Genomic DNA, 16,430 nt, shown 5'->3' with positions numbered 1-16,430 from the left:
GACGGACAGACGGACAGACGGACAGACGGACAGACGGACAGACGGACGGACAGACAGACATGGCTTAATCGATTTCTTTTTTCATCCTGATCATTTATGTATACATTTGTCTATATCTATCTCGATTCGTTTTGGCTGTTACAAACAACCGTTATGTGAACAAAATTAATATACCCTTGTGCACAAGTGCGCTCGGGTATAAAAACAAAGATGCGTAGAGATAAAGGCAAAAATGAAGACCAAGGTAAATTTAAACACTTTACTTATGTATATGAGGGCAAAGATGAAGGGAAATACATATGTAGATGAAGAAAATGATAAACGTAAAAGTAAAAACAAAGATAAATATAAAGAAAAAGATGAGGATGAGGATACCAATAAAAGTAAAGATGAAGATAGAGGAAGAAAGATTAAAATAAAGGTTATTATAGAGAAAAGGATATATGTATATTGAGACACAGAGACTCAATCTGGGAACTAATTTGGGATTTTAGAGATTTTCGGGATTCTTGGGACTTATCGATATAATAATCGATATTTTTATCGGTTTTGTTATCGATATTTTTATCGATTTTTTTAGAAAATTTTTTACCGATATTGTTATCGATTTTGCTATCGATGTTTTCGGAACTTGTCGATATAATAATCGATATATTTATCGAATTTGTTATCGATACTTTTATCGATTTTGTTATCGATGATTTATCGGTTTTGTTATCAATTATTTCTCGATTTTGTTATCGATATTTGTATCGATTTTGATATTAACATTTTTATCGATTTTATGGATATTTTTGTTATCGATATTTTTATCGGTTTTGTTATTAATATTTTTTTGGATGTTACTATCGATTTTGTTATCGATTAAGTATAAAGATAAAAATGAAGATAAAGAAAAACAGAATAAATGCAATTAGAACGAACAGGGGTAGAGGTAGGGATCTAGATGGAAAAAAGAGAAAAAATATAATCTTAAGCAAAGGCAGCAAAAGCAAATTTCTATTTTTTAATGTAACATGCTTTATATGCACATATGAAAAGTAAATATGTATGTGATTGAACGCACAAGTATTTCTTTTAATTTTGTTTTCCGAAATAGCAGATATAACTTCTACCAAAATGTAAATTAATGTTGTTTTTCTACAAAATTTTCATTAAAAAACGTGGCTTCAAGCTCAATAAAATTGTCAAATTTTTGTTTTTTTTTGTAATAAGTTTTGCTTTTTCTAATACATACATACATATATAAGTGGATAACAAATCTGCTTGTTTTTTCAATTTGGCTGTTTTTCCACAGATTTTGGTTGGTTGTTTTTATAACAAGTGGCAACCGTGAATGCAATCACTTACATACATGTTTAGTCCATATATATTTAAATATCATTGCGTATTTGTTGACTGCTAACTGCGAACGTGGCCATGTTCTATGCTTCTTTGAGTAGTCGAGTGCTCATGAAGGCCTGAAACGTGGCAGAGAGCGCGCTAAATATTTACAAATTTACATGCTAAGCACATAGAACTTTTTTATATTAATTACGCAATATGTGTGATGCAGTTTTTTGAGATATCAAAATTTACTATATATATGTATAGAGAAATAATTAATGACTATAATTGAATACATATTACCAAATGCGGTCGCAGCTAGCGAATCGCGATAGCGTAAGTTTTTTTGCATAGACAAATTCAGTTTTATAGAAATTTTGCACTAGCTTAAAGATTAAACTGTCATATTTTTAGTAATGTGGTTACTATTAAGTTCTACAATGAAATGGATAATTTATGAATCGGTCAATATAATTTTAATATAGCAAATTTGATACAGTTCAACAGAGGTCCTTTAAACAAACTGATCAACACCAAAATTTTCATATCGAAAAAATGCTGACTAATTGCCTTTGGGAATTCTTCTTCTTTTTATTTGGCACTAAAACCGGTTGTCGATTTGGGCTGTGACCAAAAAGCTCCCCCAATTGCCTCTCTCGTTTGCGTATTCGCGCCAGTTGTTCATCCCAAGTGTACCAGTACCAGTACCTTCTGCAATGGGTCCTTCCATTGTGTCTGAGTAGGTGTGGAGTCAAAGGATTGTTCGACTCGCCTTACTGCTGTTCCGGCCGGTCAATTACCTTGTATGTTGCCATAAATGTTTACTTGCCTTTGCAACAGGTGCTGCCGACTAGCGAGTTGAGGACCTTGTTGCGGCTCTGTACTCTATTAACAATTACAATTGTATGCGCCGAGAAGGACAACAGAATTTATAAGGTAACTGCGAGAATTTTTGGGGTTTTCAACGTCGGAATTGGTTCACCATCGACGTGAATTACCAGCTGTAGTCTGACCTCCTTCGTCAAGGTGGTAAAAAGGCTTGCCAAGGATTTTGTAGGAGAGAGTTTGAGCCTCCTTCCAGTGAAGAAGCGAGGAAGTTCGGAGTGTTAACCGTTTACTTTCGAGCCTAAGTCATCAATTCCATTCCCGGACGCCATTACCAAGCAGTCGTCTGCATAAGAGACAATAGCGACTCCCTCTGGTGGTTGAGGGAGCTTTGAAATGCGATAATTAAACAGCAGCGGGGAAAGACCACCACCGTGTGGAAGCTTCTGTTTAATTTTCCCTGGTTTGCTGGTTTTGTCTCGAAAGATTACTGACCACCGTTTGAGTACCTGTGGGAGCGAGGAAGCCTCAATGTCATCTAGTTGCGTGGAGTGGCTGACGGTATCAAATACTTTTGACAGCTCCAAAACAACCAGGACTGTTCTCTAGTAGGGGCGGTTTCGGTTCAGGCCACGAGTTAGCTTAGTGTTTATAGCGTTAAGTGCTGTTGTTGTGCTGTGCACTTTGTGGAACTCATGCTAATGCCTCGCTGGGGTCAGATGGTTCGTGTGTTCACATAATAAATTGTTTTCGATAACAACAAAACTTATTGATTAATTATGATGTTCGCCTACGTCTTGCGCCAATGGCTTGGATTCTTTACTTAACTTAAGTTAACTAATATGTAAAAGCTCAAATGCTTAGAACTTGTTTGCGGTTGGCAGGCTAATGTGTAATTCGTATAGCTGCAGCTGCTGCAACTTATTTTGCGATTACACAATTCGGGTCACTTTGCCACAATTTTTTAAATTTTATTTACCAATTTTTTATTTCAGCGATTTTTAAAGTAAGCACCCTAAAAGTTTAAACAAAAAATAAATTTGCTTTTATCCAAATTCGGCTAATTAATTTAGTCATTGCTTGCTGCGAATGTAGCGTGCTCTGCTGGTTAAAGGAAAACGAACCACTAACTGCCTCATACAAATGTACATGCATACATACATGCATACAAAGTGGCAAAGAGAGACATAAAATTTTCCGCCCGATCGCTATGTTGTGTTGTGCTGTGTTGTGTTGTATGCGCTTGCAACATCTCAGTAATTGCCGCCGCTCAACCTTCAGCGGTCACCAACGATACACACACCCAAGTGGCAGTGCGTTGGTGATCGTGAATTTGAACAACTTGGCGCAGGCTACTTGCCATTTAATTACATACATACAGACATGCACATAAAGTGGCAAAAATATACTTCGATGTCTGTTGCTAAGAAATTTTCTTGTAAATTTGTAAAAAATTTTCTAGACAAATACTCACTTTACTGTTAGTTATCGAGTTAGTTTGTTGACTTTTGCGAGTAAACAGTTGGATTCGACTGATTGAGGCTAGTTATTGCGAGAGGATTGGCTGTTCATGTTAGACGTCTTGCGCAATTTGGTAGCAATAAACTTCAAGTTGGCCATTTTTGGCAATTTTCATGTTAATTTTCAAAGTTTCCATTCCTTTTGAGCTAGCACTCAAATATGAATACTTATTTACACACAAACTCGTTCGTGTTTTGTAGAAAACTCAGTTGTCGTAGACATAAGATATTTCGATTATGTAATACTAGTTGCAACCAATCGAGTTGTTTACCTTCACGCAGTCACACATTTGATTTTTTTTATTTGGTTACTTTGTCGTTTTGTCTTCATTGCTATTGGCGAGCAAAAGTTTTGGTTCAATTGGTTCTACCGTTGCAAGCACACTAAGGTGGTCCAAAAAGAAAATGTACTTTGTCGTTTTGTTTTCATTGCTGTTGGCTAGAAAATGTTTTGATTTAGTTGGTTTTATTGTTGCAAGCACACTAGGGTGGTCCAAAAATGCATGTGCAAAAGTAATGTCGGAATTTTAATGCTCTCACCCCCTAGGATTGTTCAGCTTTAGGCGGTGAGAGCATTAAAATTCCGACTGAACTTTGTTTTGGACCACCCTAATGCACACACATTACTAAATATGTACTATAAGTACGTATGTAGTTAGATGTGTGCCGAGACTGGTGATGCATACAAACATACAAAAATACATAGTAAATTAATTTAGATAGAGTTCATGCTTCTTTTTTAAACTAATATTTTTTGAATTTTGTGCAATCAAAGCAATTGCTTAATAGAATTATGCGGTTTTAGAAAAAGTTTCGCTATTATCGTCAACTTTTTATTGCAGCGATTAGCGGCAGTTAAAGTTTAACTATCCAAATTTAGGAAATAATCGCTTAAACTACATAAAATATTTTTATAGATGGACAGATAAATTAGATACTATGCTTAAACACTACATAAGCACAGGGCAAACGATTTTCTTCTTGATTACCCGAAAGGATTTTTTGTAGATCATATTACAACACAATGTGCATAAATTATCAAAAACCTTTGGGTTGCGGAACAATTCCGGTAAGGGTCGGGTAATTTTGGTACGGTGTAAGCAGTGATAACTAGAATGCAATGCAAGTACGAAAACGTTTAAAATAGAGATGTGGAAGGGGCAGCATGATGGGAAGAGCCGCCAGACTAAATTGATATATAGCAGCACGGGGGTTGTCTGATCAGTCAGTGAATTTTTTTTTCTATAGTCTCTTTTGGCGACTTTAACAGTGCAATTCTGGCGACTATGATTCGATCAATTCTGGCAACTATCTTGAAAGCTCTTTTCTGTCTTTGGAAAGACTTATTAAAAGATATCCTAGCCTGTAGGTCCCACCGTTACTCTGTTTGCCTTTTAGCAATCAGTTTTTTAATTAAATGAAATTAAAAAATACATATTTTCCTTTTTAAAACAATAAACCTTCAAAATTAAAAAAAATTTAATAAAAAAAAGAAAAAATTACCCAAATAAGTTTCAAAAAATTTAGTGATATGCTTCCTTTTAAAATTATAAAATCTAAAAATAAAAAAATAAAAATAAATTTAAAAATATATTTAAATAAGGTCTGAAGGACTTAAATCAAAATTAAAAAAATATATGGGTCGTTCCACGTCAAAACGCATGTGGCTATATAATGTATACATATGTATATATATATATATATATATATATATATATATATATATTTGCTTTCAAAATAATAAAATCTTTAAATAAAAAGAAAATTAGATTTAAAAAATTATATACATTTTAAAACAATAAGATAAAAAAAAATTACATATAGAAAAATTAAATAAGCTTCCATAAATTAACTAAAATTAAAAAAAAATTCTAATTAAAATAACAAAATGTACAGATTAAAAAAAAAATAATTAACAAAATAAGTCTCTAAAAATTTAATGATACGTAAAACTTTAAAACAGAAAATTAAATAAAAACATAACATCAAAAAAGGTCCTAAAATTTAATTATGTTAATGTAAAAATTAATTTTTTTTTTAAATAATAAAATCAGAAAAAATAAAATAAAAACTAATGTCAGTTTCTATAGAATAAATGCAAAATATGTTTCTGTTTAAAACTTTAAAATCTAAAAACCCAAAGAAAAAAATAAAATAAAATAAAAAAGTTCCTACAAATTAAAAAAAAAAATGTTTCTTTTAAGATAATAAAATATTAAACAAAAGACAATTTAACTGAAATTAAAACCAAAATATTTTCCTAAAACAAAATTAAATAAAATAAGCTTCTACAGATTAACAGCATTTAAAAAAATGTCTCTTTTTAAAAGAATAACAAAAAAAAATTATAACAAAATTAAATTGAAAGTAAAAAAAGAAATACATAAATTCCTAAAAATTAAATCAAATTGCAAAATAACATTTTTGTTAAAACAATAAAATCGAAAAATTAAAACTAAATTTAATTATAATAAATAAGTTTCTAAAAACTAAATGAAATAAAAAAATTTTTTTCCTTTTTAAAGCAATATAATGTAAAAAAAATATCAAAAAAGAAAAAGAAAATTAAATATAAATAAAAAATATATATATATATTAAGTTTCTAAAAATTAAATGAATTTAAAAAAATATTTTTCATTTTAACACAATAATTTCTAAAAGTTAAAAAAAATTAAAATAAAAAATTAAATTAACAAAATAATATGTAGTTCATTTCCATTAAAACTTCACTGCAGTTTATTCCTTTTCAAAAAGCAGAATACAATTCGAAGGGGTAATTGCTCATATTAAGTACAAGCAAACGAAGGTTAAACAAAAAAATTATCAATTGATTAGAATAACCAACTTCTAGTTAGCGTTTTGTGGGATGTCGATAAATAACTAACTTCTAATTAGCTATGACAAAACTAACTGTAAGGGTCTCCACCATTCAATGCTTAGAGGCGTAAAGTTATGTAAGTCTTTCGATGTAAGTTAAATATCTAGAGCTGCGTTTCTTTAGAGCGTCCAATTTGACTGGAGCCAATTTTAGGACCAAACATAGCGGGAACATTCGGGTACATGAAGAATTTTGTTACGAAGTTGCTCAGAAACGCTCTGTCGCAGTTTAAAAAAAATAGGAGCGTAGTAATATTTTTTTTTGATTTTTCCTCCTATTAAAATATGTATATGATGCAATAAAAAAACTTCAGAGCTTAAATATGGCTTTCAATCGGGGTTCAAGTAATGAACACCACTCACAACAAACAAAATGTAATACATACTTCATTAAATGGATTAAAGGTTTGTAGCCAAAGTCTTTTGTTTCCAACAGTGCACCAATTGACAAATATAAAAGTTAGTTTCTACCAGTGTTTCTGAGCAAAGATTTTTTTCCATCGCTTCGCTTGATCATTGTGCGCTGTCGCTGAATGGTTAGGATCGATCCCTTGTCCGAGCAACATTTAAATTTTTTATTTTTTTTTTAGATTGGCGCTTACACATATGTTAGTGTTTGGCCGAGCTTCTCCTCCGACTTGTGGCGTACGGCTTGATATTGTCACACAAGGCGAAGGGACCTACAGTTTTACGCCGACTCCGAACGGCGATTGTATTTTTATGAGAAGCTGTTTTTCATGGCAGAAATACAATCGGAGGTTTGCCATTGCCTGCCGACAGACGACCGCTGTTAAGAAAAAACCTTTTTTTCTATATTTTTGCGATGTTGCTTTGACCAGGGTCCTGCGGAGTGGAAGCGCGCACTGCTTACCACTACACCACAGCGGCCGACGACATTTAAATTAGAAAAGGTTTTTTCTAACAGCGTTCGCTCCTCGGCTGGCAATGCCAAACCTGATAGAAAGCCCAATATCTCAAGAAATATTGATGTTAGCGATTCTTTGTTCTTTTTTGTAGGAAATTGAAAGTCCTACAAGTTTGTCATTTATACTTTTTCTGTAGTTCTTGTTATTTTCGAGACAGGGACAAAAAAAAAGAAATTTCATGAAAAAATTGGGTTTAGTGATACGTACAACCTCGCTGGTGGCAGCTAGGATTACACCGCAATGGACCCTTTTGTAGAGCATTCAATTCTGAAGAAAACCTATGATTGACCAAGATTATACCATAAAATACCTCTGAGCTGTAGATTTTTTAAGAAAAAAACTCAAAGTTTACGCATATGGGAGTCCTTTGCACGCCTTGGGAGAGTACTTAATAGTAATATGATGGACTAAAATTTTCAGGGAGCTTTTTTTTAGGTGTTTTCCACAAAATTTTGAGGTAGGAGTGAAAAAAAATAGTCGCAAAAAAAATCGCCCTAATGAACACACTTATGTGCGTGAGAAATGTTTGAAAGAAATTGCGAGGGTATTAGGTTGGCCTGTTAGGCAATTTATATAAAGCAAAGAAAGTTTTTTTAAATAAGTTTTTCCAAATTTGCTTGTGTTCTGAAGATCTTCGTAACTATGTGCATGTAAGCCTCTTAATAAATGTACATAATACAAAAATAAATTAATAACCCTTTTCAATGCGTCTCTTTCCTCTGCTTACTAGATTGTTAAAACTGGTGAACGAAATTTGTACAATATGTAAAATTACATAAAATTAATATTTAAAGAAGTTGGCTAAAGACTACTTGAAACTATTACTAAGAAATTAAATATAATAAATTCACTTTCATAAATTGGATTGAAATGCGTTGTGTGAAAAATAAATAACAAACGCCTAAATGTATGCTTGGTAATTTAAATATTTTCTCTTGATTCTGTTAGCCGTGCATAGTGTTGCCAGATCGTTTGAGTGAAAAATCCTTTGTAGCATTCACGAAAATCTTTTGGATACGAAAATTGTCCACACACTTACAAAAACCTCTTAGTAAACCATAGCGCGTAGCATTTGTTTTTACTATTGGTTTGGTTATTGATTGTTGTACGCATGGGCGTAGCCAGGTTGACACTTCCAAGTTTTCCATATACATATGTATATATGAAAAATGGTACCCTTAAATGCTGGCTTAATGCGGCGAGGCCTAAAGCTATATCGAATATAAATTGGCCCACCCTGTATGTTTTTATGGAATTCATTAAAATTAAATGAAAGTAAGAAACAACGCAAATCCAAAAGAAATAAAAAACAAAGCAAGAATTCGTAGGTATGTATGTACATAAAAATTCATAATTAGTCTAGCAAAAAAGTAGTTCGAGAATAATTTATGTGTAATTGTATATCACACACCAAAAAAAGTTGGTTATATTTATTTCTATATTACTTTATTTTTGTTTTGCTTTATGCCATTCCAATTCAACCCATACCACACCGGCCGGCCGGCTCAGAGTTTATTATGAATGGCCAGAAGAAGTACAGAGAGAATCAGAAATATGTAGCTTGAGCATGTGTGCGAGAGAGTCAAATCAACACGATTTTTATACGCTTGCATTTTCTAAAAAGCGAATGAGAGATATTGTAAACAAAGCAAAAGTGTTAATATGAATGTATCTTTGGATTAGTGCATGCACAAGATATACATACACATGTACTGAGTACAAACATTCATATGTAAACGTAAATAACCATCGTTGAGGCATAAATGGCAGAAAATGTTATCATCGTTAAAGTTACGACTTTGGATATGTATGTACATAAAGCGATAAGCGTACACTGAGCATTCCGAATGGAAGTAAATTTTCCAGATTTTCATGCTTAAACGCATTTGCTATACTGGGAGAACATGATACCCATCGCAAATCCTAGTGAAGCCAAGTTCTTTTCAAGCATTTATTATTTATTTATTTATATTTATAAAATATTAGTCCACACAATATATTTTTACTGATTACTGAACGAGTTTACTTAGAGAGAGAGTAGTAAAGTAGTTAAATAAGAGGGTACGAACTGTTGCATGGGGTAGTAATGGATCGTGATTGGGAACATTATTTAACTCTCTTGGGAGATGAGAAGAAGAAACCTCCACGTAGAACAACTAAACACGGCGTAGGTTCCGAAAAGCGACAATGAACGCTAGTTTTTTTAAGAGGGTAGCGCAATCGACGGAGCTGTTCAAAAGATTTGCAACTAAAGAGCAAGCGAGAAAAGCAAATCTGTGATATAGGAGCTTTAAAGACAAAATCTAACATCGAGATTCATATGGTGCTATAGGTTCACTAAATTTCAGTCAGCGATAAGCAGATTTGATGAAATTTTTTGAATTCGTTCTACTCGGCTTATATGCGAGGCAATATATGGTCTCCAAATAAAACAGGCATACTCAAGCCTGGGTATACTCTTACTAGAGAAGTGTGTAGCCACTTCAGTGTGTACGGGTCCGTAAACGCAGAGCTGTACGCCGGATAAAATCCAACATAGCGTATGATTTCGAAACAATGTAATTAATATACGTGGTGAAGCTGAGTTTCGTATCAAAGTATACCCAAAAGTCCTTAACCTCAGTAACATATTTGAGGGAAACCCCAAAGATATGATAGCACGTAGAGATTGGAATTTGCTTTATCCTAAAGGAAGAGTGAGAACATTTATTAAAATTCATATTAAGACGATAGCGAGCGCACCAAGACACAAGATTATCGAGTTCAGACAGAAGAACAAGGGAGTCTTGCAAGTTTTTGATTCTTGAGTAAATTTTAGGATCTTCTGCAAATAGCAGACATTTAGAAGTGGCGAAAAAAGAGACGATGTTGTTTATAAATAATGTAGATAACAAAGGCCTACGCGGCAGAAGACATATGCTTCTTCCACTGTTACCACACGCGGGTATCGCGTTGTATACCTTCTGACCTTTTTTTGAAGAACTGGCACGATAAAGGTCTGACCATAAGACATCACAGTAAATTCTATAGATAGAGGAGGATGTATGTACACTACACTACTTTACATCTTATAAATGCCAAACACATGAAAAGCAAATATTAGTGCTTATGCTCTGCAAATTTTCTTCTTTTATTTTTGCTTTGAAAAATAAAAAAGTAAAAAACAATCCTTCCTCGAAATAATAAAATTATAAGGTTGACTAAAAGTCTTTGCTTTTTTATTGCAAAGCGCACACTGGATTTGGTTTCAGAAAAAAAATAGTCGCTTATCTGTAAACACATTTCACTTCTTGCATGTAACTAAATACAAACACAAAGATTAATAACTTATACATTCTTACATACATACGTACACACATAAGCAAATTCATTACACACTCTCCAGCTAGTACAACATAAAATTAAGTATGTACTTACGTTTAAACACTCATCGAAGCAACTAACTCTTATCAGTCACATAATTTTTTATGCAGCAAATACCAGCTTGACTTTTAGCCTTTGCGCCCATCCAACCGGCCGTATGTTGCGTGTTGCACCAATAATGCGTGCTGTCCGTCGCCACTATAGTACAATAAACAGCTGAGATTGCAGATAAGCGAAAGCCGCTCGCACAGAGTCATTACAAATACATTTATACATATGTAGTATATACAAACCACAAATATGTGTGCACATAAATACATTTTTACATGCTCACAGTGCGATCAACATGATCGCCTCGTCGATCGACACTCTGTGCCGAAGTCAGAAGGAAAAGATTTGAAAAATTTGAATTCAGTTGCTCGCGGAAGGGCCATCCAGACGGTTGGATAAATGGATGGGCTCCAATAAGACAAGTGAAAAGTGAAAAGTAAAGAAAAAAGTGCTGAAAAAAAATGTCTGAAAAGTGAAATTGAAAAAAAAGGATTTACAGAGAAAAGGAAATTAAGTGCATTGGTGCTGATATTAAAGGATATCCGCTTAAGAACGTGCGCGCGTGTGTGTGTGAAGTTGCTTCACTGCAGCTTCAGCGGGAAGGATAAGCTCATTCATAAGCAAATCGAAAGAAAAATTCAGTGAAAATATGGCATTGCCACAATGGTGGCGTAGCGGCGGCGGCAGCGTGGGTGTGGCACTTTCCTGTGCGCTACTCTACGCTTGCTGCGGCAGCCTCGTGTTAGCCGAATTAACACCACCATACTTCAATTTGGCTACAGGACGTAAGGTCTATGCATCGGCCACATGTGGTGTGGGTACTGATGGACCGGAATTGTATTGTAAATTGGTGGGCGCTAATACGGAGAATGATCACGTCGATTATTCGGTTATTCAGGGGCAGGTAAGAGAAAGGAACGAGGGTATAAAAAATGATTGATTTGTGTGCTCTTGTGTGAGTGTGGAGGTATGGGCAAAAGTATGTGTGTGTGTGTGTGCGATTTTTTTGAACCGGAAGCACATACATATATGCATACATATGTACATACATATGTAGTCTTATCGTGGCGACTTGCGCTCATTAAAAAAATAACTTGCTACTTTTTGTATATTTTTCGTAGAACGTTTGGAAATAAAAAAATGTAAAATCATTTTAGACTTAAAGCAATGAGTTCATACTAGCCTTATGTGCAGGTATATTTGTATCCGTAAAATGTATGTATATACATTCCTAAATGTACAACTCTTTGTTTATCTAGATGCGCACATTTGTGTTTGTATTTTTTTTTTTTATTTCTAAAATTTTTTAATGAAGTTGATGCTAATCTAACTGGTTGAGCAAATTTTATTTTGAGTTTTGTTTGTCTAAGGCATTTAGTGTCTACTTATGTGTGTACATACATATGTATAAGCACATGTGTATTTAAGTAGGTACAAACAAAAAGTAAAAAATGAGGCGCACACATTAGCAACATGTGTTTGACTTAAAGATATTTTCCAGGGTATTTTTGGTTTTAAAATAGAAAACTGTGTGTATCATGGCTGGAAAATTTCGTTTTAAACATTGAGTAAATGTGGGTATACATACAGATGTATATGCATAGGAAAAATAAAAAAAAAAATACTTGAAAAGCGCTGTAGAAGTTGAAAAAAATAACTACTTGCAGAAATGTAATGATAACTCTTCATTGAAAAGAGCAAACAAAAGATTTCAATGTACCTTTGTAGCTGAAAGTTACGGAAAAATTCTGAAAAGTCTTGAAACCCGCCCAAAAATTCAGTAAAGATTACCGAAAAATCCTGGCACACCCCGAGAAGCAACGTTAAAATCCACAAAAGTCTCGAAAAACCACATAATTCCACCAAAAATCCCCAAAGATATCTTGAAGTACCCCAAAAAGTCACGGAAAGTATGAAGAATCCTAAACGTTTCCGAAAAAGTACCAAAAATTAACACATGAAAAATCCCAAAAGGAAAACATTACTACTAATTTGAAAGCATTCAAGAAAACTTCGCAATCTGCACAAAATTTCAGTAAAAATTCTAAAAAGTAAAACACAAAGAATCCCTAAACTCCCAAAAAAATGACCGAAAAAATAAAACGAAATCCTAAAAAAAAAAACACGAAATATCCCGAAAATATCAAGAAAACGTTCGAAAACTTCTAAAAGTGCCTGAAAAAGTTCGGAAAAGTACATAAAACAGAGAGTATATCGAAATGGAATGGAAAACGGTGTCGAAAAATTCAAAATATTTCGGAAAAAATCTCGAAAAGTAAAGCAATCTTTAAAAATCCCGAAAATATCTCGAACGGTCACGAGGAAATCTTGTAATGCCTCCCAAAAGACATGCAAAAATCACGAAGCGTCTCATTTTATTATCAACACCAAAAATCCAAAAAAGTCGCGTAAAATCCATAAAAAAGTCGCGAAATTTTAGAAGGTAGGATCCCGTAATGGAAGAATAACTAATAATTCCTAACAAGCCAATAAAATATCTGGAAATATCCGAAAATTTCCAAAAATGTTTTGCAATATCGCTGGAAAAATGCAAAAAATTCCCGAAAAATTTCCAAAAATTCTGAGAAAATATGAAAAAATTTCAAAAGTTATCAGAAGTTCTAAAAAAAATTCCAAAAAACTACGAAAAGGAAAAGGACTAATAATTAATTCGAAACAATTAAAAAAAATCTAGAAAAATCCTCACTACTTTCCGAAATATACCGAAAAGTAAGATACCAAGAATCCCGAATGAAAAGTTCACAACAATAAAAAAAAATGAGGAAAACTTTATACATATTTTATTTTTGCTTTAGGAATATTGCATTTGCTCTAGAAAATGTAATAATAAAGGACATGTCATACGGCAGATTTGAGAACAAAGCTCAACGTTCCTTACAGTACCGCAGTCCGAAAAATCACTACAACTTGTGAACACCCATGTTCGTATGCCATTATCAATTCACTTTAGAGAGATCTACCCACAATCAGCATATCCGCCTGAATTTGCGTCGTCCAGCTTCCAGTTGTCACGTTCTCCGCAAACCTCCTTGCATGGAATAACGGTTCACTGAGATATGGCGATCAATACGACCGATAAAAAAGTCTTTCACCGATTGGTGAAATTGTAAGATGACAGAAAGATGACAAAGTATCATTAAATAAAACGGCATACAAAATACGCGAAAGAACCCAATAAGTGAATTACTTAAAAAAAAGACTTTTGGACCAATTTTAACCAACGATACAAGCAATTTGGAAATAATCGGAGATGAGACCCCATGGATCCCAGTCTAAATTATTGGTCGAAAGTCCAAATTTCTTTCCAACTTTTAACTACCGAGACTTTAGTAATATTTAGAATAGAATTTAGTGATACGTGTGTATAAAATTACTACTAAATATATACATATATGTGCTTACTTTCTTTATTTTTATATTAAACTAGCGTTGGGAAGTATCGAGTACTTTTGAGGATCAATACTTAGTGTAGAAATCTCACAAGCTGGCAGTATTTTACTAAAATTAATATATGAATCTCAAATTACGTTAAATGAATGGCTAACTGTACTTGGTGCAAGTATTTTACGTGAAAATTATTGAAACTGCTAAATGAGTACAATCATTTCTGAATGCCGTTAAATTTAAATAAAACTCAGTACTTTTTAAGCAAGAATGATAGAATACAAGATTGCGCCGATTGCAGCAGAATTCGTGAGAGTAATTTTAGCGTGACGTCATCGTAGAGTTGACAACTGAGAGCGGTGAGAATGAGGGCGACTAGTGATGTGCTGAATTGTCCCCAATACTCGGTACCCAATAATTAAAAAAGATTTCGGTATCCGATACCGATTATTTACATTAAACCCTCGCCATTATATGCATTTCAGGTTTAGAAAAAACTTTCATTACTAATTTATATGATATCGGCTAAAACACTTGAACTTATCGCCACAGAAAAATATTATTTTATCAGTTTTAACCGCAGTCGATCCAAGGTTCAAGAAAAATACTTTGACGGATGAAGAAGCCTTTCAGGGGAGAGATTCTGTAGCCAGTTAGCGACAAGTTTCGGATCGATATCGCACTTGTTGACTTAGAAATATTTGATATCAAACGTCGACAAAAACGATACCGATTCGAAAATTGTCGTTAACTGGTTACAGAATCTGTCCCAGGCCTACAAAAATGATATCGTCCGATTCAGCTGGAACAAAAAATGCTTCAAACAAGTAAGGGTTTCTCTGTATTATGGCATCGAACCGACATATATACATCTTTCATTTGAATCAGTAAAAAAGCTCTATTGGCTCTTACATTCGGGTTTTGTTAGGCGTTTTTTCCATATTTTTGGCCTATGTGCGCTTTTATTCGAAACCTAAATGTTTCGGTACCGAGTATCGAGAGTATTGGGTACTTAAAAGTATTGACTCAGCACATCACTACTGCTGTCTTCTCTACTATGACGTCGCCAAAACAGCTGATTCTGTCAAAATCACTGAGAGCCGAGTAGCGGTATCGTCATCGGCGCCACCTCTGTATTCTCTCCACCGTGCTTTTTAAGTCCATTCGACACTTAATACTGAGTACTTTGAATCGAACAGAGTATTTTTGAGTTCTGAGTACTTTCGAGTTCTTTTAAGTTCTGGGTACTTTCGAGTTCTTTTGTGAGTACTGAGTTGTTTGGAGTACTCAGTATCGATACTTTTAAAAATCGAGTGCTGTCGATCCTTTTGAGTATCGAGTACTGAGTACTTTTGGTATCGATATTGCCCAACGCAATATTAAACACCTATAAAAAAAAGAATTTAAAATTTTATATCATTTTAAAATTACAGGTTTGCGACTACTGTGATCCGAATATACCAGAAAAGAATCATGGAGCTGAATATGCCATCGACGGCACGGAAGCATGGTGGCAGAGCCCGCCACTGTCTCGTGGCATGAAATACAATGAAGTTAATCTGACCATCGATTTTGGACAGGTAAGTTGATGCAAGGCAAAAATACATATATACATACATAAAACATAAGTCAGGCGGTGGCAACAAAACAGAAAAAGAATGGCCAGTAGAATGTAGAATAAAAATCCATGAAGAAAAAATGTTTTTCTTTTTTATCAATCGAGGCGTTCATTTGAAATGCACAATCACGCACGCGACGAGCCGACGAACTTACAACAACAAGAAAAAAGTAGACCTCTAAAGGCAGATATTTATTCAAGGTATGCAGAGGGGCAGACAGGGCTTATGGAAGAAAAACAAGCAGCCGTGTTGGCGCGTTTCATGACATCAGACAAAACATAAAAAAGCGAACATCAATAAGTCGCATAAGAATGTCGAGTATGCGCGGCGGCACAAGGAAAAAACGCATTAATATACCTTCAGCCACAAATACATATATATGTATGGGGCTACACAACCCGTATAGTTGGAGCATAAAAATTGGGCCAGCTTGTTGTTGTGTGCGTGATTGTTTTTGTTGACCTTTTTTTTAATGCGATGCGCATTCTTTATTTCTTTTCTCTTTTTATTATTATTT

General features: G+C 33.9%; 1 protein-coding gene across 1 annotated transcript; it reads left to right on the top strand.

The window, feature by feature from the left end:
* Window positions 1–11,266: 11,266 nt before the first annotated feature.
* Window positions 11,267–15,883, top strand: LOC118754476 (laminin subunit alpha-like). The gene is made up of 2 exons (XM_036489352.1): window positions 11,267–11,793; window positions 15,728–15,883. Exons 1-2 carry the CDS (start codon window positions 11,539–11,541, stop codon window positions 15,881–15,883), a joined length of 411 nt encoding a protein of 136 aa, XP_036345245.1. The 5' UTR covers window positions 11,267–11,538.
* The last annotated feature ends 547 nt before the right edge of the window (window positions 15,884–16,430 follow it).

Source organism: Rhagoletis pomonella, unplaced genomic scaffold (genome assembly GCF_013731165.1).
Source record: "Rhagoletis pomonella isolate Grant_MI unplaced genomic scaffold, Rhpom_1.0 Rhpom_scaffold_03956, whole genome shotgun sequence".
Lineage (NCBI taxonomy): Eukaryota > Metazoa > Arthropoda > Insecta > Diptera > Tephritidae > Rhagoletis > Rhagoletis pomonella.
Note: the sequence above shows the minus strand (reverse complement) of the source record. Positions and strands in the feature narration are given on the sequence as shown.